Source organism: Indicator indicator, chromosome 7 (genome assembly GCF_027791375.1).
Source record: "Indicator indicator isolate 239-I01 chromosome 7, UM_Iind_1.1, whole genome shotgun sequence".
NCBI classification, from domain to species: Eukaryota; Metazoa; Chordata; class Aves; order Piciformes; family Indicatoridae; genus Indicator; species Indicator indicator.
In genome coordinates this window covers 2,731,359-2,755,194 of record NC_072016.1, presented here as the reverse complement: position 1 = coordinate 2,755,194, position 23,836 = coordinate 2,731,359, and the positions used below count along the sequence as shown (strand labels likewise).

The 23,836-nt window shown below is 44.9% G+C and overlaps 1 protein-coding gene across 1 annotated transcript in view; it reads left to right on the top strand.

The window, feature by feature from the left end:
- The window catches only part of GRK5 (G protein-coupled receptor kinase 5), a 120,857-nt gene that overhangs the window by 70,324 nt on the left and 26,697 nt on the right, over positions 1–23,836 (top strand). Inside the window, exons 5-6 of the mRNA XM_054382311.1 lie at positions 18,463–18,563; positions 21,433–21,525. Of these exons, the coding sequence (XP_054238286.1) occupies positions 18,463–18,563; positions 21,433–21,525 (194 nt within the window). The remainder of the gene's footprint in view (positions 1–18,462; positions 18,564–21,432; positions 21,526–23,836) is intronic.

The following is a 23,836-nucleotide window of genomic DNA, read 5'->3' as shown; positions in this document are numbered from 1 at the left end:
GAGGTCCCCCCTGAGCCTCCTCTCCTCCAGGCTAAACACCCCCAGCTCCGTCAGCTCTCCTCACAAGGCTGGGCTCCAGACCCCTCACCAGCTTTGTTGCCCTTCTCTGGATACATTTGAACCCACAGAAGCCCTGCCTGTCGCTGAAGACAGCTGCCATCCTTGAAATGTGCTTCCCTCCTTCTGGAGGAGGTCCAGCTCTGGGCTCTCTCCTCCTCAGTATGTGGAGACAAGCACTGGTGAGAGCTTTGTCCATTGAGTGGAAGAGTCCCTTTGAGGCATGTACCACTTCAGCACTGCGATCTGAAAGGACCTCCACATGCATGTTGCCTTTGCTCAACAGGAGCAACACAGTGGTTGCCACACTGATCAAGATTTCATGACTGGAGTCTTGCTTCTTCAGGAGAGGTTTTTTTTTTTAACAGTTTCCATGAAAAAGGCACTTAAAGCTGCCTTCTTGACTTAATAAGCCCATAGGGCAAAGGTCCAACCCACAGGAAGTCTAAAATTTCTGAGGTTGTGAAATGTGAGGGTAAAACTGCTAAAATGAATTGCTCACAAGTATTTCTTTCCTGGCTTTTTGTAATCTCTCCAGTTGAGTGGGAATGTTTCAGTGTTAGGTCCCTGTTCTGTCTTTACAGGGAAAAGCCCTCAGTGCTTTGTGGAACCCTTGAGTTGAGCTGCGCTCAGCCTGGCTTCATCAGCTGGCTGCCTCTTGTCCTGGAAGGGCAAAGAGATGCAATTGCCTTTATACTGCTTTTAAGGCAGAGTTTTGCATCTGTGTGCAGCATTTTTGCCTCCCTGCCTGACAGCTGCCATGTCTTACTGTACTAAATCACTGCCCCTGTTATTTTCTCTCTTCACTGTAAATCACCTCAAGATACTTTGAGAGAGGCTATATAAAACCAAATTGATTTGAAATGGCTGTTCAGCCAGTCTCCACATGCCATTATAGTTTCTATTTGGATTCAGCTGGGTACTAAAAATGTGCCTGAATAGGATGTCTACTGTCTATTGTTATCCCCATTAATATCCTTCATGGAATATGGAGAACGGCAGCAGCTTTAATTTTTCTTATCTGAATTCCTGTTTGGTCTCCCTTCCTCCAGGAAATGCACAGAATAAAGGCCATGCCTGCAATTTCTTTCTTTGCTGCAAAAGGCTGGCTGAACACAGCAATAACCTCCTTACTCCACTCTAAGGCTAGCAATGGTTATTTTGCTAAATGAAAAATATGTCTTTGTTTTTATGAACAATTATAGGATAGGGAAGGGAGGGAAAAGCCCTGTGAAAGGGAAGCTGGCTGAGCAGCAGGGCCTGGCCCTCCACTTGTCTGCTGGCTAAAATGTGCTCTTCTCTCAAAGCAGCCCTTTACCAAGAAGAAAACTTCTACGTAATATGGGTGAGATTAAATTAAAATGACAGATGAGCCCTTCAGCTGGATGAAGCCATGCAGCTGTGTCTCACTCCTGCTCACAAACACCTCTCTCAGCTCTGTGCATTGTCAAGGAGGAGTTTTCTTTCCTCACACTGTTGCTTTAATCCTGATGCCAAGGGTCTTTGCCTTTGGTTGCTTTCTCCTTGAGATTTCTTTCTACCTTCCTGCTTTCATCACCAAAATAAAAGCAAGCTTCAGCGCTTCTACTTTTGAGTGAGTCATCTTTGCTAGTCACTAAAAGCCTTCCATCTCCCACAAGGAAAGTTTCATGCATTACTTTTGAATGGTTCTGGCTGAGTCCTGGAAGGGCAGGTCACACCGTACCAAGAATTGGGTTCCAGTGCTGAGAACTCTTCCTCTAACTGTCTCATTCTACAGAATGCCCTCCAGGAAACATGTTACAACTAGGGTTTGGAATGGCCAAAACAAAAGGTGAATGTCACTGTAAGGGAAAGGTCTGAAAGAAAGAATCATTAAGTTGCTGTAAAGCAATCTGCAGATTTTGATAGAGAGAGGCTTTGTGTTCTGAAAGGTAAGCCTTCAGGGACTGTTTTCTGTGTTGTTACCTTTTGTGTACAAATTCAGCTTATATCACTTATATCCAGCAAGTCCTCTCCTCCCCCTCCCCTTGTAAGCTTATTATCTTGTTGATAAAAGGCCAAAACAGTATTGCTTTTCACTGGCTACAGCCAATGGTCCCTCAAGGCTTGGTCTAAGAGTTATCTCCACATCTAGTTTTCAAATTTGTCTAAAACATGTGCATTTCATCAATGAGCCAATTGAAGTAAGCCATGAATGAAGTGCCTGTCTGAACACAGTGTGTTGCATAGATTCAGGATGGGCTAGAATTATTTACTTGCTCAAAGCCTTATTCACTGTGTCCTTTGGATTCCTGTTAGGAGACTTGTCAGGATGCTAAATACTTAAGTAGAAATCCTGGCCCTTCTCCGAGCCAAGGAGAGTTTTGTCATTTAATTAATTGCTGTGGGACTTTACCCTTTGACTCAATGGATTTCTCATCTCCCCTTTCTATTGACTCCACTACTCTACGGGCACCATTTTAGCCAGAGATGATAGCATTACTTAGGGCTCTGCTTTGCAGCTCGCATAATCAATACATAATCTAGTCTCCAGAGAAATCAATACATAACTCTTGTTGTTGTTCCAGAGACAGCACGATCGATACCTCTGCTGATCACTGTGTCTTAGTGCAGGAAAGGACCTTCTCAGCTTACTTGCTGCCTAAGCTCATCTTTCCCGAGTGCAATTCTGGGAAAACATCTGAGTGGCAGAATGGCAATCTCGTTACTCAAATTAATGCTTTCTAATCAGAATTTATTTTAATAAGCATTCTTCTGTCACTGGGGCCAAGCTGTAATACAGAGTGGCAGAGGAATCTGAGACATCACAGTGTTGCCTTGATTAGGAGTCCCTTTGCTGTGGTCTCAGCCTAAAAGGCATTTTCTCACGGTTTGCTCCAGTCCTGTTTCCTCATCCTTTACCCACTGTTTATAATACAAATGTTAGTTAACTAAACACTTACTGAGGATTTCTGTCTCCTGCAAGGGTGCCAAACTGCATGAGGGTCTATGGAAACACCACTGAGTCTGCTCTGTCCCAGTGATGCTGGCCCAGAATAAGTCCTTGGGCAGTCCTCTGTCCTGTCCATTAGACTTTAAGGAGGGCTGCATTTGCAATGCATTTGCTCAGACTGATTGAAGGTTTGGGCTGGAGTCATTAACTACACTGGGTTTGTGCTAAGCAGTGCTATTAGTTGAAGCTCTGCTTTTCCTTCCTCTTGCTTTGGAGAGGTTACACTCCCAAGCTCACATGCTGCTTAACTGTTTGTCATTTGTGGTCAGGAGAGTCATTGGGATGACTTGGTCAGCGGGCAGAAGCCTTCCAGCTTCCCTCTGTTTGCTAGAATTACTCTGCCTTGACCCTTTGGAAAATGGAAACTTGCTTCAGCTAATTGATGTCAACCACACATGTAAACCTGGCTCACATCTGTCTGCTGAGGAAGGGCAGGCCCCCCAGGCTGCTCTGACTCCTCTCAGAGGAGTCATCCCAAAGGGCTGAGGACACTGTGCACACAAAGAGCGTCTGCTCAGGATTATCTGGGAACAGGAAGGATGTGCTTGTCTGCTCTTGGCTAATGAATATGCTCATTACAGTTTCCTCCCCTCATTTTCAGGGGATCATCTTTCCCCTATCCCCTCTGCATAGCCCTCATCACTTTGGCTCAGTTCCTGTGGATTATCTGATGGCTGGAGAAGTTAATTCTAAGCCTTTAAGGTTCATTCAGCTCCCCCAGAAACATCTTCTTCTGCCTGAAAGTTTTGCCCACATGGGAAAAAAGGAATCAGCCTTTTCCAGTTGTCTGGAAACACTGACTTGTAAAACATCCATATATCTGCAGGAGATGGCTTTTGTGCATTTGCACGGAGTGACATTAAAACCGACCTCTGGTGAGTCCAGCCTCATACATTCCCAACACACAGATTGCAGCCTTGGTTCTCCAAACACAGGGAGGCGTCTGGATAGAAGGGATGAGGTTCCTCTTTCTGCCCTCTGACCATGGTGAACCCAGGGAGACTTTGAGTGTCTTGGTTTTTAGATGACTAAAGTGCACTGACGTGAATTCCACATTACATATGATGCAGGCTGCATTAAATTGCATTGCATGGCATATCCACACAGGTTTCTGTGCTTGATTTCTCCCTGGTAGGGAAACCCTGACCTCCACAGCCTTTCTGTCCACCTGCTGCCACTTAGAATCATAGAATCATAGAATCAGTCAGGGTTGGAAGGGACCACAAGGATCAGCCAGTTCCAACCCCCCTGCCGTGGGCAGGGACACCTCACACTACAGCAGGCTGGCCAGAGCCTCATCCAGCCTGGCCTTAAACACCTCCAGGGATGGGACCTCATCCTGAGCATCCCATTCCAGGCTCTCACCACTCTTATGGAGAAGAACTTCCTCACATCCAGTCTGAATCTCCCTACTTCCAGCTTTATTCCATTCCTCCCAGTCCTGTCACTCCCTGATAGCCCTCTTCAGATACTGGAAAGCCACAATAAGGTCACCTTAGAGCCTTCTTTTCTCCAGACTGAACAGCCCCAGCTCACTCAGTCTGTCCTCATAGGAGAGGAGCTCCAGCCCTCTGCTCATCCTGGTGGCCCTTCTCTGGACACCTTCCAGCATGTCCAGAGCCCTCTTGTAATAGAGGCTCCAGAACTGGATGCAGTACTCCAGGTGGGGTCTCACCAGAGCTGAGCAGAGGGGGAGAATCACCTCCCTTGACCTGCTGGCCACACTTCTCCTGATGCAGCCCAGGCTCTGCTTGGCTTTCTGGGCTGCAAGTGCACATTGACAGCTCCTGTTGAGCTTCTCATCCCCCAGCACCCCCAAGTCCCTCTCCTCAGGGCTGCTCTCCAGCCAGTCCCTGCCCAGCCTGGATTTGTGCTTGGGATTGCCTCGACCCAGCTGCAGGACCCTGCCCTTGGTCTTGTTGAACCTCCTGAGGTTGGCTTGTGCCCACCTCTCCAGCCTGTCCAGGTCCCTCTGGATGGATCCCTTCCCTCCAGCCTGTCTGCTGCACCACACAGCTTGGTGTCACTTCTAGCAACTTTTTTGGTTGGTTCAGCTTTGGATTTCTGAAGCTAAAATCATTATGGGTTGACAGAGTCTCTCTGAGCTCAGAATTCATTGTGCTACACTCAAAAGCAGTAGCAGGGAACCATATGCTTGATCCCAACAAAGAAGGAAATGAAGAGATGCATGATGAAAATGGAAGTTAAGCAGACCTCATTTCACCTCTGATGCCTTACTAAGAGGAAATTAGGATCCTGGAAAAAACATCCAGAGATGATCTAAGTGTAACTAGAAAAACCACTAAGGTGATAACGAGAGAATGGAACCAGGAATTACAGCTTGGAACCAGGAATGACAGTGTTGTCAGAAGGAATGCTTTCAATTTCACAGAAACCAATATACTTCACTTCATTAAAATGTCCCTTGATTTGGAGGAGAACAGGGAGGGGGAAATATTTTTTAAGAAAGTCTTTTGATTACAAATGGATTTTAAAATATTCAGCATGTCACAGGCTCACAGGATGTTAAGGGTTGGAAGGGACCTCTGGAGATCATCAAGTCCAACCCCCCTGCCAGAGCAGGACCATAGAATCCAGCACAGGTCATACAGGAACACATCCAGGTGGGTCTGGAGAGTCTCCAGAGAAGGAGACTCCACAACCTCTCTGGGCAGCCTATTCCAGTGCTCTGTGACCCTTCCAGTGAAGAAGTTCCTCCTCATGTTGAGGTGGAACCTCCTGTGCTGGAGTTTCTATCCGTTGCCCCCTTGTCCTATCCCAGGGTGCAACTGAGCAGAGGCTGTCCCCTACCTCTTGACCCCCAGCCCTCAGATATTTATAAACATTTATTGGATGCCCTCTCAGTCTTCTCTTCTCCAGACTAACCACCCCCAGGTCTCTCAACCTCTCCTCACAGGGCAGTGCTCCAGTCCCTTAATCGTCCTGGTAGCCCTCTGTTGGACTCTCTCCAGTAGATCCCTGTCCCACATATGAAAGTTGTGGCTATGTGGCACTTCAGACTATTCATGTTTAATAGGGTTTTTTTGCCAGTAATGCAACTACACTTAGAAACTCACTTAACCTGCATGCCAAGCTTCAGCTTGTGTGCTGATTTATTATTTTTCAATCAAGCCAGACTCTGACCCGAGTCAAAAATCAAGCATATAGCAAGTTTATTATCCTGACACAGATGCTGTTTGTCCAACAAGCAAAACTGAGGCAGAGTGGAATATGCCACTGTAAACACCATGTCATCTCCTACAATAAATGTCATCCCTCACCCTTCTTTGCAGATGGCTATTAGCATATGATGGTTAATGGGTCGTGTAACACAAGTGATTAGGGATTGCCCTCTTGCCAGCAGTGCCAGGTAGTGATTTTGTTTACTTTCCTGGGTGTTCCCAGTCTTTCTGCGTGTGGCACACTGTTTCCTGCCTAATGTTTATTTAATTCACTTCCTAATCCTTTTCAAGACCTTCCTGAGCTCTCTTTTGGGTTTTTTCATTTCTTCATTTGAGTGCTTCCTCAGGATTTTGACCTGATAATGGAAAAAGATGAAGGCAAAATCCCCACTGCATCTGACAGCAGTAGAGCACACCCTGGATCAGACCTTCATGCATGAACTGCCTTCATGCAGAGCAAATAGCTCGTGGGCTTCAGTGCAAGGATTGCTTGTAAGGGAATAGTTACTCATCTTTACAGGCTTATGTCTCAGAGGAGTGAATTCAAGCAGGGATCTGTTGGTTTTCCTGCAAGAAAGCCATTCAGCAGCACTGAGATTGTAAATGAGTGTTTATAGATTTAGATTTATTTTTTTTTTTAGTGGAATAAATGACCTTTGGTTTACCAAAGGAAGCCAAGCTATGACTGTTGCAACATAAGGTTGCTTGCTAATGTTTAGGCTATCCATCAGTGCAGGAGAACATTAAAAGGTAGAAAGGTTCTGATAAGAGGCTGGACACTGGATACCATCCAAAACTATTAAGCACACATGACAACAGGGAGGGGGAAGAGGGGGAATGGGGAGGGAAAAAAGGTGGGGGGAAAGCCTTCTGTGAACAGAAACTTTGCAAAATATCCTATTGCCTTTCTTGCTACTAATGGTGAGGATGCTGTTCTCTTCCCAGAGTGCTTTATCAGACATCTGGGTGCTTGTAGTGCACTAAAGGTAGCAATAGCTCAGCTGGGTTGATAACAAAAAAGGTTACAGGACAGAGAGGAACCTAATGAGGTTCAACAAGGATAAGTGCAGAGTCCTGCACCTGGAAGAATAAACTGCAGCAGTACAGGCTGGGAGGGGATCTGCTGGAGAGTAGCCCTGTGGAGAAGGACCTGGGAGTGCTGGTGGGCAGCAAGTTCTACATGGGACAGCAATGTGCCCTGGTGGCCAGGAAGGCCAATGGGGTCCTGGGGGCATTCAGAGGAGTGTGACCAGCAGATCCAGGGAGGTTCTCCTTCCCCTCTACTCTGCCCTGGTGAGACCACACCTACAATATTGCATCCAGTTCTGGGCTTCCCAGTTCAAGAGGGACAGGGATCTGCTGGAGAGAGTCCAAGGGAGGGCTACCAGGATGATGAAGGGATTGGAGTATGTGCCCTATGAGGAGAGGCTGAGAGCCCTGGGGCTGTTTAGTCTGGAGAAGAGAAAACTGAGAGGGGATTTAATAAATGTCTACAAATATTTGAAGGCTGGGGAGGGGACAGGCTCTTCCCCATTGCACCCTGTGATAGGACAAGGAGTAATGGATATAAACTACAGCACAGGAGGTTCCACCTCAACATGAGGAGGAACTTCTTTACTGGGAGGGTCACAGAGCACTGGCAAAGGCTCCCTGGAGAAGTTGTGGAGTCTTCTTCTCTGGAGACTTTCAAGACCCATCTGGATGTGTTCCTGTGTGAACTGTGCTGGATTCTGTGGTCCTGCTCTGCCAGGGCAGTTCGACTTGATGATGTCCAGAGGTCCCTTCCAACTATCTTGTGATCCTGTTACACTTCCAAGGATTGTGTCAGCAGCCTAACTTTTGGGTGGATAGAAAATCCTGGTTAGTGTTGGCCTTCTCCTCTATTCTTTCTCAAGCTTCCCTCCTCATCCTGCTGACAGTTCCTGGTTAGTTTGTCTGTGTTTTCATCCTTTAATCTGTGGGTAAAATTAATTTAAAGCAGAATAAAAGCCAACAAGTAAAAGATACTTTCCCTTCCCTTGCTTTAAAGCAAGTTTATATGAAACCATTTCAGCTGGCTACTTTATGAGCACCCTTACACCAATAAACCTCTCTGTCTACAGAAGGAGGAAAAGTTTGTTTCTTCAGTAAAGAAACCTCTATAAGCAACTTTCAAAAGAATTATTAACAAAGTATGGGTGGGGAAGGACTGAGGTTTAAAGAGAGTGTAAAACATCTTGCCAAGCACTTCTGGTGAGGCCCAGTTTCTTACTAACTGAAGTCCAAAGCAAATCTTCCATAGTGATCACTTTAGGTTCCTGAACTGAGCTGTACCAAAACCCCCCTTGGGTTGGGATTGCTGTGAGTGTTTCTGTTTGTTTGAAGAGTATAAAGGCTGCAGTTGATCCCCTGGGCTTGCAAAAGAAGCTGATGAAATAACTAAATTTTGTCTCATGGGATAATTTGTTATTTCAAAATTACTTTCAGTGGGGCTTTGAGTCTTTAAGATTTCTTCTGGTCACCTGTAGGAGCCAAGAAGAAATTAATTTCTCCTTCTTGAACTAAGCAATCTTTATTTTTTTTTCCTATTCCTTTTTTGTACTGAAACCCCCATTGTCTTCCCTGGATCAAATAATTTAACATGCCAAGGAAACCACACTTTGGACTGAAGAGCTTTATGTAGGAGATGTTTTGCCTCACACCATTTGCATGGCAGTTGCTTGTTTACCCCTGTCAGGAACAGAAATGTGGTTTGTAGAAAGGAAAAAGCTACAAGAAGCTGTACTGAGAAGAGGAAGGACAAAGTATAGCCAGGCAGCAGACCCTGTTGCTGATTAACAGAAGATCTATGAAAAATGCTTCATGTGCTTTTTATGCACTTGTCAGAGAGGAAACCTCAGTGGTTGCTATGGTTGTCCAAGGGAGGTCATAGTTCAAGGTTACAACTTGTACCCAGGCACCAAAGAGGAAGGCTGCTGGAAAGCCAGAAGACAGCCTTGTCCTTTTCCTACCAGTGGACTTGCCCAAGATGGAGTCCAGCAAGTCCCTGAAACCACATGAGCTGTACTGCAGCAAATGGGTTGGAGCTGAGGTGGTGGTAGCGTGGCCTTTTGTGATTGATTAGCACAGCCCCTCCAGGCAAAGGAACACGTTCAGCTGTTTGCTGAGGGCTCTATTGTCTTCAGCCATTGTTTTGCTGTGTGCCAACATGTGTTTTGATGAGTTAGTAGAAAATGAGGGAAAACATTCAGCAGGACTCCAGATCAGCTTGCAGCTACAAAACAAACCCCACAGTTGATAGGCACTGCTTCTTTGCTTCATTTAGCTACCAGCAAGCCATCTTGCCCTCAGTGCTGGAAATACCATTTGATGGGAGAACAGGATCTGTCACTGACCTGTTCTGGGTGAGGTATGTCATGTCTTTGTCCCTCATTCCCAGGGCTAGTGAGATTGGTTTGCTTTGGGAGCTTTAGCTCTCATGCCAAGCATGTGCAGTGCCTGGCACTGTGGACCTCCCTTCTCAGGTACAATGTCTGCACACTGTCATGCTAGATAAATTGGTACTAATAACACAGCTGCTCTCCATGCTGCCCATCCACCTCACTGCCAGTTCCTATGTCTGTCATCTCACAGCAAATAGCCTGGAATTATGAAGTGTTGTGCTTTACTGGTTTGCCTCATACAGGCCCAGGTGATTTGTGGTAGGGGAAAAAAAAAGAAAAAGGGAAAAAAAAAAGGGAAAAGAAGAAAGAAAAAGGGGGAAAAAGAAAAAAAAAGAAACTGTAGAAGTTGATTACTTAAAGTGTTGCAGCTGCTCCTGATGTAGAATTGGCTCTTTACTACAGACAAGACCAGACACAGGGGCAAGAAAATGTTTCAACATTTCTGTGCATAACACCAAACAGCATCAGGAGACTGCCTGTGCTGTGAGTGCTGGGAGCTTTTCCCTCACCAGGTTGAAACATGTGCCTAACCCAGGCTTCCCAAAACCGAAACACCACCAGGACACTCTTTCTTCTCCTCCATTGTTTTCCTCTGCATTTCTTGGCTGGGCTTTATGATCTCAAAGATGTTTTCCAAGCTAAAGGATTCTCTGGTTCTGTGATGCTCACCATCAGCCCTTTCACACTTACCCTCTGTTAGTCACCAGCTGCATGGTCAGAACTTCCCAGGCTGTAGCTTAGACTGAATCTGAGCTGGCACTGACCTGCCCCTGCTCAAAGCAGGGATGTGGGAAGACATCAGAGGCACCCAAAGTGACTCCAGACATCTCCCTCTTGTAAGACAAGCACACAGCAGGTTGTGCCCTGCTCCTGTGCATTACTGCTCTGAGGGCAGCAGTGCAGACCCCAGTGGGGATACCATGGCCTGCTTCTTGGGATGAATCTCTAGCCACAAGTAGCAGATCAGCCTTGGCTGTGCAAAGAGGCACAATTCCATGTCCTCTGTGTTGCCTTTCATTGCCTTTCAGCTTTGAAAAAATGTTTTACCTGAGCACATAAACTTGGCTTTCCTGATTTTGCACCTACCAGCATGACTTGCATTTATCTACCTAGTCCCCTGTTTTCTAATAACTGCTCTGATTACAGTCCCCTGTATGGTTCCTTATGAGTATTTGCCTCAAAGGACCAAGGGCAGTCATCCTAACAGTCATACCATTGCTAATGACAGACTGAGAGATCTGGGGCTGTTCAGTCTGGAGAAGAGAAGTCTCCAAGGAGACCTTACTGTGGCCTTCCAGTATCTGAAGGGGGCTACAAGAAAGCTGGGGAGGGACTTTTTAGGGTGTCAGGAAATTACAGGACTGGGGGGAATGGAGCAAAACTAGAAATGGGTAGATTCAGACTGGATGTTAGGAAGAAAACCTTCCCCATGAGAGTGGTGAGACACTGGCACAGGTTGCCCAGGGAGGTGGTGGAAGCCTCATCCCTGGAGGGTTTTGCAGCCAGGCTGGATGTGGCTTGAGCAACCTGCTGTAGTGTGAGGTGTCCCTGGCCATGGCAGGGGGGTTGGAACTGTATGATCCTTGAGGTTCCTTCCAACCCTAACAATTCTATGATTCTATGTGTCCTGATAACTGCTCCTCCAGCTAGCTGAACCTTGCTCACAGAATCAGCCAGGTTGGAAGAGACCTCCAAGATCATCAAGTCCAACTGATCACCCAACCCTATCTAATCAGCTCGACCATGGCACTAAGTACCTCATCCATGGCTCTTCTGAGAGCAATGTGACCCTGTAAAAGCAACAGCAGGAACGGCAGTGCATGGGGCAGGCTTCCCATGCTTGACACAAACCATTGCTCTCTGTTGTTGGTCTTGGGTCACAGCTGTGTGAGTGCAACTCAAACCCTGCAACACAACAGCTGGATGAAGCCGGTACTGCCAGGTTTGGTGTACAACCTCTTCTGATCCCATCATGCTCCATCCCACACCAAAGTTCATCTCAGCCTGTTTCTTTCCTAGCTTGGAGGTCTGCACTAGCAGCAAATGTGTGTGGAGATTTGCTAACAGATTTTATGTGGAAAGCTGCTGTCAACATCTGAAAATGCAGATATTATTAAGACAGAAGTGCTTGGCACTGGAGACAGCTTAAGAAAAGTTATGACTTGACTTTTGCCCATTGACTGAAATATTTTTAATTGTTTTAAGCTAGCTTGTTGTGGAATGTTTTCATAACCTGAGACACAGCATACCCTGCACATTGTTTATTTTTTTGCAAGGGACTTTTAAAAGAACTCATCATGTTTCGGTAGCCTGGCTGCATGTCTGAAGCTTGCCAGGAAAGCAGTTGTGTTCATGGCAAAAGTTTGCATGAAGTCTTTTCAGTCTACAGAGTTTGGTATCTTCTCTGGTTCACGTTTTTCGTAGTGATGAAGAGTCATGCTTTAGGATGACTCACATCCACTGGCAAGAGCTGGTACAAAACGAAAGTCTGCATTTCCAGCTTTCTGTTCCTTGCTCTTCCCTAACTGCAAGCTACAAATAGTCTGATTGGTGGAATGGGAGCATCTTCTGGCTTCCATTTATCTCAGTGAGACTTCTTTGATTTCAGTCACAGATGATGATCAGCTCTTCTGCAAAACACAACTCTTAACCTCCCTGTTCACTGCTCTGCAAGATATTGTGAGGTTGCCACCTAGCTCATGAAGGCTTAATCATGCAGTTTATTATTTCAGGGTTCTCAGGGGAAAGGCACTGGGTAAGGACAAAGAATTACCTTTGGATCTGGACCTGCTCTGTTTCTTGCAAAGTCAAGTCAATGTTATCCTGTTTTCTGATCTGAAGTTCAAGGTTCAGCAAGCTATGATTATTTTGTAGGAGACAATGATGATTGAGACAAGTGTCTCTGAAGCAAGAGTGATCATCTGCAATGAAGATACTTAGTCCTTTACTCAGAGCTCCAGGTTTCCTTTGGTGAGCACTCAGCACACAAACTCCCTCCCTCACCTGTTCTTGGGGCCACACAGTGTACTTGTATTTTATAGTTCAGTGTTTTGCAAAAGCATTGATACAAAGGACTGGAAGAGGGCTCAAGAACCTCTTACACTGAGCACTTAGGTCATCAACAGATGTCTGTGTGCTCTCAGAGCTCTGAGAACAAGTTCCACAATATGCCTGTTCTTGTGCTTCTCTGGGTGAAAAATGAGGGGGAAAAAAGTCTTCATGTGCAATTAAGTGGATTCCTTCACATCATTCCCCACTGCAGAGCAGAACATGCAGAGTAATTGATCCCTGCCCTCTTTATTAAAAACAGTTCTACATTAAAACACCTTTATCGTGTTTCACTCACAAGTCTCCAGACTAAACAAATCTAATTCCTCAGTGCTTCCTCTTGACATGTTTCTGTACCCTCCAGATATTTGGTGATGTCTTAGACATGGTGGTGACCCCCATTCAGTGAGGTGCCAGGACATGGGCAGTACCAGATGCAGCCCTGAGACAGCTGCCAGGCAGAGGTGTCCTGCCACTCAGGCTGCCAGGGGCAACTGAATATCTATTTCTTGTTTCTCAGACAATCACTGATCCAATTCCTAGCTGCATTCTTTTCTTTACAATTAAACAAGAGGATATCATAAAACTGAGTTGTTGTTTTGCCAGCAAAATATTTATATGAAGGTTTTTCAGCTTCTGGCCATCAGTGAGAAGATACAGGAGATAGGGAGGTTTAATTAAACCAAGGTGAAAGTAGTTTGGAGTTTTATTAAACTGTCTGGTCAAAAAGGATAATGAGATGAGAGAAGTTGTTGTTTGTGAATCAATTTGAGCACTTTTGTGTTTTCAGAGTCTAAGGCCATGAATCTGGTTGGAGTTCCATCAGCTTTACCCTAGAGTTACTCTGTTGCCTTGCCTGGCATAATTTCTGATTCACATTACCATAAGTGAGGGGAAGAATCACTTTCTTTGCCTTCAGGAAACAGCAGAGCCATTAGGGGAAATCCAGGACTGCGTTTGTTAAAAGTACCCAAAGCTTTGTTTTGAGCAGGAGGAAACCTGGTGGGCTGCTCCAGGTGTTTCTGAAGAGTTAGCAGAATATTCTTTGTCACACACTCAGGTGTGGTGGTCTTAATCACTCCCCTAGATGCCATAAGGCATTAATACACTGGGAAAGGTGTCCCTGGTGGAAAAAGTGTCTCTGTTCCCCTGTAAAAGCTGAGTTTGCTTTTACAGCCATTACCCATAGTGCAGTGGAAGAACAATGTCAACAACCACAGCATTGGGGCTGCAGAAGTCTTCTGCTCCTCTCCAGAGATGAAAGAACTTTTTCTTCTCTAAGTGGCCTTAGTGTTACCTTTGGAAGCTTTCACTCTTGGGATCCAAAGGCTTTCTTACAGTCTTAACCTGTGCTACCTAATTGTTCTCTAGGGGAGCAAAAGTAGGCTGGTGGGTTAGGTTTTGGCTTGTGATTGTTTCTGGATTTGTTTGAACATCTGAAGGCTGTAGGTATGCACAGCGCTCAAACAAGGAGAATGGCAGTCGTGGTTACTTAAGAGGAGCAGTGGGAACTGTGAAGTCTCAAGGAAAATCTCAGGAGGGATCATGCAAAGACTTCCTAGAACTGTTTGCAGAGTTAGAAAGGGTTGGAAATGCTCCTCCCATGGACATGGTGCAGCTGCTGTGTCCTGAACACTGTGAAGGGCTGCATAATGACACAAAATCATGGAATCATAGAATCATTGAGGTTGAAAAAGACCTTTAAGATGATTGAGTCCAAAACGTTTCACTGAGTTCCAAAAAGATTCAAAGGTCAGCAATGAGTGGTTTTGAAAAACCAAGGGGCAGCTTTGTCTCCCACAAACTTGTAGAGATTTGTGTCAATTTTAAACACTTCTCATGTTGTCTTCCAGTTTCTTTGGCCTATTCTTCTCCCCTTTCCCTTGAAGAATTTCTTTTCTCTTTATGAAAAAGAGCCAGCTGATGATTTTTTTTTTAAATATACTTTGATCTCAGACAAAGTTTGATAGAATTATTACAGTAATAATGCATCGTGACCACAATGCTGAACAACTTAACCCAAGGTAATTTTCATTTCATGGGGAAATGAATTCCCAATGGGAAAGAAAGTTCCCTGGCATGAGTAAGAATCAGGTCACTTTGTCTAAATGACTAATTATGGGGTTTAATGCTCAGCTTTTGCATCCCAATTTTGGCTTATAGATGTAGAACAGGTTCTAGATGTAATTAGTAGTAACATCAGTTAAAAACCCCTGGTGTCAGTTTTACTGAAGTGCAGCTCCCTTCATGTCAAAAGGCACTCCTGGGTCACAGCAGTCCAAAGACTATGGAGTTCAGTGTATGGAGTTCTGTACCCCATAAATCAGAGACATGTTCAAGAGAATCAGGTCTCCATGTGAGCTTTAGGCTGCATCAAGGGTGCAAACCATAAAGTACAGGTAATAATTTATATGGTTCCTAGTCAAAATCCACTGGAGTGCTGCTAATTGTTAGGCTTTGGTTGGGATCTGAGTATTCTTTGTAAAGTCTTTTTTTCCCTAGTAGTTTCAGTGCTGCAGCTGTAGAACTGGAAACCAGGACTTCTGAGATTCTTCCTTAAATCTTTTACTGCTTCATTTTATTCTCTATTTCCTCTCTTGAGCTAAAACTGGGACCTAGACTTACTCATGGACATCTTCAGTGAGGAATTTCTGTAAGCTGCCTGATTTACTGAGGCTTGTCTTACAACTCTCTGTTCCTGTCAACCTCAGTGGCCAACCAAGTTCATGCCACCTTCATCTCAGGCAACTTTCTCAGTTTAGCCCATCTTTTCTTAGCTCTGAATCCTTGGCCTTTCTTATGGGATGTTTGTTGGTCTTTGCTTGTTGCCTGTCACAAGCAATGCATTTCTCTCATTCTCAGACTGGGACCTTTATTCCTTTGATTATGCAAAAGACTTTGCATCCATTGCATGAGCCCCAGTATTCTTTTCCTGATCTGGAAACAAATCCACATTCCTGCTCAGACTCTTTCTTCTGTTTTGCTATACAAAGTACATAGCTGTTAAGAAAAACCCTTTGACTTTAATCACAGTTACTGCTTCTGTATAGCAGGGATTGAAATGCATTCTTTTTTTTTTTCCAGAATAACAACTCTGATAGTCCTTTTTTGACCAAAATGGGCTTCAGCCAGAAATTTTCACTCCAGAAGTAAACATCCCCCAAAGTTTAGCAGGAGCTCAGTTCCTGAGGGTGTTGTGTTAATTTACTAACAGAAGCAAAGATATTTATTGTCTAGTGCCTGACAGCCTATGGAAAAATCTATTGAAGCCAGTGAGAGATCACTCTCTTTATGTCCTAAGTCGTAATGTGAGGGTTCATCTACCTCTCAAGAAACTGCAAGACTTCTTCATTACTAGAGATCTACTCTGCAAATTAAAAGTGGGTGTTCCCTAGATATCTTTTGCTGAGGGAGTGGAGGAATCTGTGGAGGAAACGAGGAAACATTTCAGCGAGGTCAAAGATATTCAGCATGTTCTGCAGATTCTGTCAAGGCTGAACAGTGAGATTGCATTTCACAGCATGCACAGACAGTTCTGCAAACCACATTCCTGTTTAAAAACATTAAAGTGGAGCAAACTTAACTTCTTCATGTCACAACAGGGATCATATTCACATTTTAGCAGTGGGAAGTTAAAAATAAGACTTACTTCAGCTTTCACCATGCTGGGGATTTTCTCTGGCTTCACCTCTGCCCTTTCCTCTGTCCTTGTTCCCAGTGTTTTTAAACTCTCTCTGCAATACATTTCAGTGCTTGCCAAGATATCCCCAGCTAAGGGTGAGTTAATGAGAACATCTGGCTAGGACTGAATGATGATAGTCTGCAACCCACCTACTCAGCACATCTGGTGGTCATGGCCATGGGAGGGGAACCTTATCAAGTGTTAAAGCTTCTGGAAGGAAAGAGGATTTTGCCATCTGTGGCTGGATTTGTTGAAAATACCCAGATCTGATTGGTTATATAAATGGGCTTTCACTGGAAGGGGAGCCCCTGTTACAAGAAGGATCTGGACGTGCTGGAACATGTCCAGAGAAGGGCCACGAGGATGATTAGAGAGCTGGAGCTCCTCTGCTATGAAGACAGACTGAGAGAGCTGAGGCTATTCAGTCTGGAGAAGAGAAGTCTCCAAGGAGACCTTACTGTGGCCTTCCAGTATCTGAAGGGGGCTACAAGAAAGCTGGGGAGGGACTTTTTAGGGTGTCAGGAAATTACAGGACTGGGGGGAATGGAGCAAAACTAGAAATGGGTAGATTCAGACTGGATGTTAGGAAGAAAACCTTCCCCATGAGAGTGGTGAGACACTGGCACAGGTTGCCCAGGGAGGTGGTGGAAGCCTCATCCCTGGAGGGTTTTGCAGCCAGGCTGGATGTGGCTGTGAGCAACCTGCTGTAGTGTGAGGTGTCCCTGGCCATGGCAGGGGGGTTGGAACTGTATGATCCTTGAGGTTCCTTCCAACCCTAACAATTCTATGATTCTATGTGTCCTGATAACTGCTCCTCCAGCTAGCTGAACCTTGCTCACAGAATCAGCCAGGTTGGAAGAGACCTCCAAGATCATCAAGTCCAACTGATCACCCAACCCTATCTAATCAGCTCGACCATGGCACTAAGTACCTCATCCATGGCTCTTCTGAGAGCAATGTGACCCTGTAAAAGCAACAGCAGGAACGGCAGTGCATGGGGCAGGCTTCCCATGCTTGACACAAACCATTGCTCTCTGTTGTTGGTCTTGGGTCACAGCTGTGTGAGTGCAACTCAAACCCTGCAACACAACAGCTGGATGAAGCCGGTACTGCCAGGTTTGGTGTACAACCTCTTCTGATCCCATCATGCTCCATCCCACACCAAAGTGTGTGATGTCCCTGCCCGTGGCAGGGGGGTTGGAACTGGATGATCCTTGAAGACCCTTCTAACCCTAGCAATTCTATGATTCTAAGTGTACACAAGGCACACAGGAACATGCACTTTTCTGTGTACTTGCAGTGTGCTGTCAGTGAGTAACAATGTGGACTGCCTAAAAACTACCTTCTAAGGTAATTAGTCACAAAGGTCCTAAACTGGTTAACCATCAAGGCATGCTGCAAAGGACCTCTCTTTGCTAAGGGCTTTTTGAAGGGGCTGAATGTGCATTCTCTCTAAAGGGAAGAGAGGATGAAAAGAGTTTCTGTGCTTGGTTGGCAAAGTTCCTTTTTCAAATGATGATTCTGTAAGTAGCGGATTCGATTTGACCTTCTAATGAGGAATTAAGGTGTCCAGACACTTCTCTGAACATTCTTTAATATTTATATATAACTCAATAAATACCAATGTTCTCCTCTTGTTTTCCTTTGCTGGTGGGGAGAAAAAACCAAAAAAGTAGATGGATTTTTCAGGCAGCACAATGACTCATCAGTGAAGTGAAAAAACACCAGGCAAAATCTCTTTTTGTTTAAGAGAATGGCCTGTGCACAGCTCAAGCCAGCATATTTTTCATGGGATGCAAGGGAGCAGTTCAAAGAATTGGCAAGGATTGAGTCCTGCATATTCATGAGGCTGGGCAAGGAGGTGAAGGTAGAGGAGAAGGCAGAAAAGCAGCATGAGGACAGAGTGGAATGTGGGGCGAGTTACCACGGTATCCTATTTTACTGCTCTTTGACGTAGAGCTCCTTTGCTTTTACACAACCACTGGAACTGAATGGAAGCAGCTTAGGGCATGAAGAATGAATGTCTCTTTTAAATGTTGGAAGAGGAGAATCTGTACCTCCTCACTGAGATAATGTGCCCCTCTCTTCTCCCAACAGTCTCCAGCCTACGTTCCTGAAGTCAGCCAAGACCTTATCCAGCAGGCAGAGGAGAGACTGGAAAACAGCCCCTGCAAAGAGCTGTTTTCTCACTGTACAAAGTAAGTATAACTCGACACCCAGAGATCACAGGGCTGCAGGCTGCAGCCTGGAAGGAACCTGTCAGGCAAAGAGAGATGTTTCAGTCTGAACCTGAAGCAGGTTATCTTCAGCTTATCCTGGAGGCATAGCTGACAAGCAGTGAAGTCATTTCATCCGAACAAAATATAACGAAGGTTTCTATGCCATTATATACACTACACACAGGCACTTAGTGTTTCAGGTATTTGACAGAGTGTTCCAGCCAAGTAAACCAGCCATGGATTTCATGCTGTGTGAAAAGAGCTACAATGATAAGGTATCCAAAGAAAACATCTCTGTTTCAAAGTGAATAAAAATTAAGTGGCTATACAGCCCATTTAGACAGAGGAATGTGCAAACTTGCTCCACATGGCTTTTCCAGAAAAACCTTCAGTGGGAGAAGGGTGAATGCTTTCTGAATGCTTTCTGTCTGTCTGTGACGTTCAGGCCAAGGTGCACTGTTTCATCCTTTGTCTGGGAAAAGGCTTCTCAGGTTTGTGCAGCGGCGAGGTGATTTGTGCCGTTACGCACTGAAGCTCCAGGTACGCCATCTGCATCTGCACACACTGACCCCAGTGCCTTCGTGCCAGCACGTCAGAAACCAACAAAAAACTCTGAAAAGGAGGGATGATGGCAAGCTGGCCCATGTGGTTTCTGGCTGAGCGTGGTTTGTTTTCCCTGGGTGATGTAATGGGGATTTGTAAAATTCGCTCCGCTGTCATTCATTGTTTTGACTCGTTCCGTTGACCTTTTCTGGTTTCAGTTATTCTCTGCGTTGGTAGGAGATGTGGGTTATTTCTGGCCTTCTCTTATAACATAACCAGTTGCCTTACATTGGCCTGGTGTCATGTAGAGATGCTCGTGTAACTTGCACCAGTTGCCTGTGCCAGTCCCGGCGACAAAGGCAGAGCTGTGCTCAACGCAAACCCCTCCATCACCACCACCACCCAATGCCTGTTTCCAGTTCTCAAATCGGTTTGCAAGCTGACAGTTCCCTCTAAAATGCACTTTGTTGTTGCCAAAGAAGGGAACTAAAAAGCAAACAACTGCTGAAAGGCAGCTATTGTTCTTTAAAATACGTGCAGCTTTTAATTAACTGAATGGAATAGGCCAGCACGGGACACCGCTTCATTCGAGCTCAGATTCGCTGCCAGCCATTCCTTCGTCCCAGCTGAGCCAGGTTTGAGCCCTTGTTAATCAATACGCTGGTCACCTCACACAGCCTGAAATGGGGGCAAAAGGAAGGTTTAAACACTTGCTTTGGTGTTTACTAAATGTATTGAATAATGTTAAATTTTGGAAGAGCTTGCAGTCAGACTGGGAAAGGCAGCTCGCTATCCTGCAGCAGGCTACAAGGATGAGTTTCAGACACCTCTTCGTGGATAAGATGGGTCTGCAGGAGAAATGCATGTGTAGCTCTTAACTTTTGCTTTGACCTTTAGTATTTTGATTTTCTGCTACTGGCCTACTCCATTTCCCCTTAGAATTCTGGCTTTGAATTTGGACATTTGTTAATAATCATTAAGATGTCCGTTGTATTTTATTTTGCAAACTCAAATCCACTGGAGGGGAAATAATCTGATCTGTGTCCAATCAAAGCTAATGAAGACAACCAAAATTCAACTTCTGAATACTGAATGTGCCATCACCTGCCTGTTCCAAACTGATGGTGCAAGAATTATGAAAAAAACACCCCAGAATTCAAACAGCTGAGAACTTCCAAAACCTTATGAGTAGTAGCTCATAAACAGAGAGGAACTAAACTGAGGAGACATGTTAGTCATGGTGAATTGTTTGCTCAGGCCTACAACTGCCCCAGGGTAAGACATTAGATTATCCACTCCCAAGCTGGAGTCATCCCTCAGAGATTTCCAGAAAAATCTGGAAATGTCTTTGTACCCCTCAGACAAAGGCACAAAAGTGTCTGTGTACTCCAAGACAGAAATACTCATTTCTTGTGGGCATTTTTCACCCAAGCCCAAGTTTTGTCCCTGCCAATGCTGCCAGCAGAGGTGGATGCCGTAGCCCTGGTAAGCCAGGCAAGAACCAAAATCAGCAGGTCAGCAACCCCCTGTTAAATGATGTGACCACCTTCATCTCAGACAGCTTTCTCAGCTTAGCCTGCCTCTTCTTAGCTCTGAATCCTTGGCCTTTCTTATGGGATGTTTGTTGCCTGTCACAAGCAATGCATTTCTCTCATTTGCAGACTGGGATCTTTATTCCTTTATTCCTTTGATTATGCAAAAGACTTTGCATCCATTGCATGAGCCTCAAAATTCTTTTCCTGATCTGGAAACAAATCCACATTCCTGCTCAGATTCTTTCCTCTGTTTTGCCATACAAAGTACATAGCTCTTAGAAAAAAAAAAACTTTTACTTTAATCACAGTTACTATTTCTATATAGCAGGAATTGAAATAGATTCTTTTTCCCCAAAATAACACCTCTGATAGTCCTTCTTTGATCAAAATGGGCTTCAGCCAGAAATTTTCTCTCCAGAAGTAAACATCCCCCAAGTTTAGGAGTTGTGTTGATTTACTAACAGAAGCAAAGATATTTATTGCCTAGTGCCTGACAGCCTATGTAAAAGTCCATTGAAGCCAGTGGGAGATGCCCTGCTGATGCTGAGCAAGCATAACCAGTACCTACTGCTGTTCAGCTTGTAGAAGGCCTCCTGTTATGAAATACATGTTCCTAGACTGAAACCATGGTTAAAATGCAGTACAAAATAAAGTAGTAGTAAAAGGACCCTGCCATACCTGAAGTCTGGACTTTCTCCTCCTGTTTTGCTTCTCTTCTGCTCCAAGTTCAGGATTATAAAATGCTTATATATCTTTTTCATCTGAGATAGATCTGTCCTTGACCACCTCAGTGGGGAGCCATTCCAAGAGTATCTCAACAGCATGTACTTCGACAGGTTTCTCCAGTGGAAGTGGTTGGAAAGGTAAGCATCACCATTTTATATTTGTAATTAAAAACTAATATTAAAGGTTTATTTTCACTCTCCATGGAAAGTCTGGAGAATACACTCAAAATCTGACAGCTGAGATAGGATATTTGCTCCCTTTTTTGGTGTCACCAATGCTTCATCCTAATGTTTGCCTTTTATGACCCTCTCTGGGCAGCAACTCTCTCCCTCTTTTTCACTGTCCTCCTTCAGGAAGCTCCATCAAGACTCATTCCCTTTTTCCCTGACCTGTACTACAGGCAAGTCCCTCCAGAGAGCTCCAGGAAGGCTTTCCTAGTTCTAGCATTTGTTTTTAAGTGTTTGTTCTTAGAAGGTTCAAGTAGAGGTAATGGCTTTATCCACAGGGAGATGCCATATAGAAAAGTCATGGCTATGTTGGCATTAAACTCAGTTTAATCATGAGCTCAGTCTCCAGCTGTGGCCACCCAACAAGCATGACTGATGGCTGGGGTATGGATAGTGCTCCTTCATCGTCCTTGAGTGTGCTTACACCCATAGATATTGCTCAGCCACTCCTTCTCTCCAAAGACATCACACTTCTGAAAGTGACATGCTCTGACAAGCAGCTTGAGCAACTTCACACAGGATGCTTGTGCATGGCAAGGGAATAAAGACCTACAGCCTAGAAAAAGGTAGAGCTCCAAATCTCCTGTGATCTGAGAGATGTCTGTGGCTAATTTCACTGTAGGCCCTGTCACCATGAGCTACTCATGGCACACCTTGAAGGACACCTTGCACTTTTCTTTTTATTAACCTACCTATAGCATCTCTAATGTTAAATAAATAAAGCCAGTCTCTGTCTTTTGCATTTGCAAGCACCATGCCCGAGCAAGACCGAAACAGATGCTGCTCACTAGAGGATGGAAGAGTAAAACAGAAATCCACCCCAAAACACCAGGGAGCCACTTTTTGTGTCTAAAGCTCCAGTGTTCAGCCATTTAGCAGTATTAGGTATGTTAGGCACATCAGGTATTGTTAAAGGGCACTCAGCAGCTTCAGCTGTCTTTCTGTTGAGCTGCACTCTGGATGTGGTGACTTTTCTCATGGATCAGTTATCACTGCTATTAAATCACTGTAAACAGACAAAATTATGGCATCTAGGTTCTCCTACCACATTTATTGGCTAGACATTTCTGAAGACATTTACTAACCAGGCAGCCTTTGTGGGTATTAATTTGCAAGGGAAGGGCCTTTGCCCTCTCCTTGTTGGTGAGGGCTATAGCAGATGTACACTGCTGGGTAAGAGTGACCTTGAGTTAAGAGAAGCCCCAGTTTCCACAAATGGAATTAATTAGGGCAGATGAGTTAGGGCCAGATCCATGAGTGGTGTGTCTCAGCATGACGTCTTGGAGATCAAAGGAGCTGTGCCAGTTCCTCTCCCTGGAAAGCTACAAAGCTGCTGCGCAAGAGAGGAGGGAAGCAGTGGGCAGAGCAGAGAGCCATTTCATGCCAAGCTATGCTCCACATGCCATCTCCACTGAATTTGCTCTTCAGTTTCAATTAAAACCCAACCAGCAGATGATTCATCTCTAGCCAGGATACTTCCTATCTGTTTTCACATTCGGGATGAGGAATTTTGTGAAGCACTTTGAGGATTTTTTTTCCATTCCCCCAACAAATGTGACAAGCTGTTGATACGCCTGGCTTAAGAAGGTGGGAGAACTCTTTTTAGAATTAGCAAAGAGATGTTAGTAGGACAGAGTGATCAGCAGCTCCTCCTGACAGCCTGCTGGCTCCAGTGGCAGGGCTGTGTAGTCTGTTTATTCCAGGGACACAGCTGAGCATGGAGTTGTCCCTGATAATTGCTGCTTTTAACCCCAATTCCATTTGCAGTATCCACACTGAAGCCTGAAAATAGCATCTTTCCCTCTTCTAGTTTTGGCCTCCTGCATGTTGGGTTTTTTTACATTTTTTTTCTTTCCCCATTTTGAAAAACAACAATGAACAGAACTGTAATGATTCACTATAACATTTATTCCTTATTGTCATCAGCCCCATCATCACTGTTGTGGGAACAGCCATGTTACTGTGCTTCCTCTGCCTGCTGGTTGCCTGCCAGAGGAGAACAAAGCTGGCCAAGACAGCAAAACTTTGGTGGACACAAGATCACATCCCTCTGGATCTTGAGTTCTTCTGTCATAAAGCTTTTAGGATGACAAAGTATAAGTTAGATGTAAGGCTGAAGCTGTTTCAGTAGATTTTGTGGGGATCCTGGGAGGTTGTAGAATGCTGATGTCTAGTGAACATAAGGGAGCAGTTTGTCTTCAGAAGGAGAGGCAGACTTATT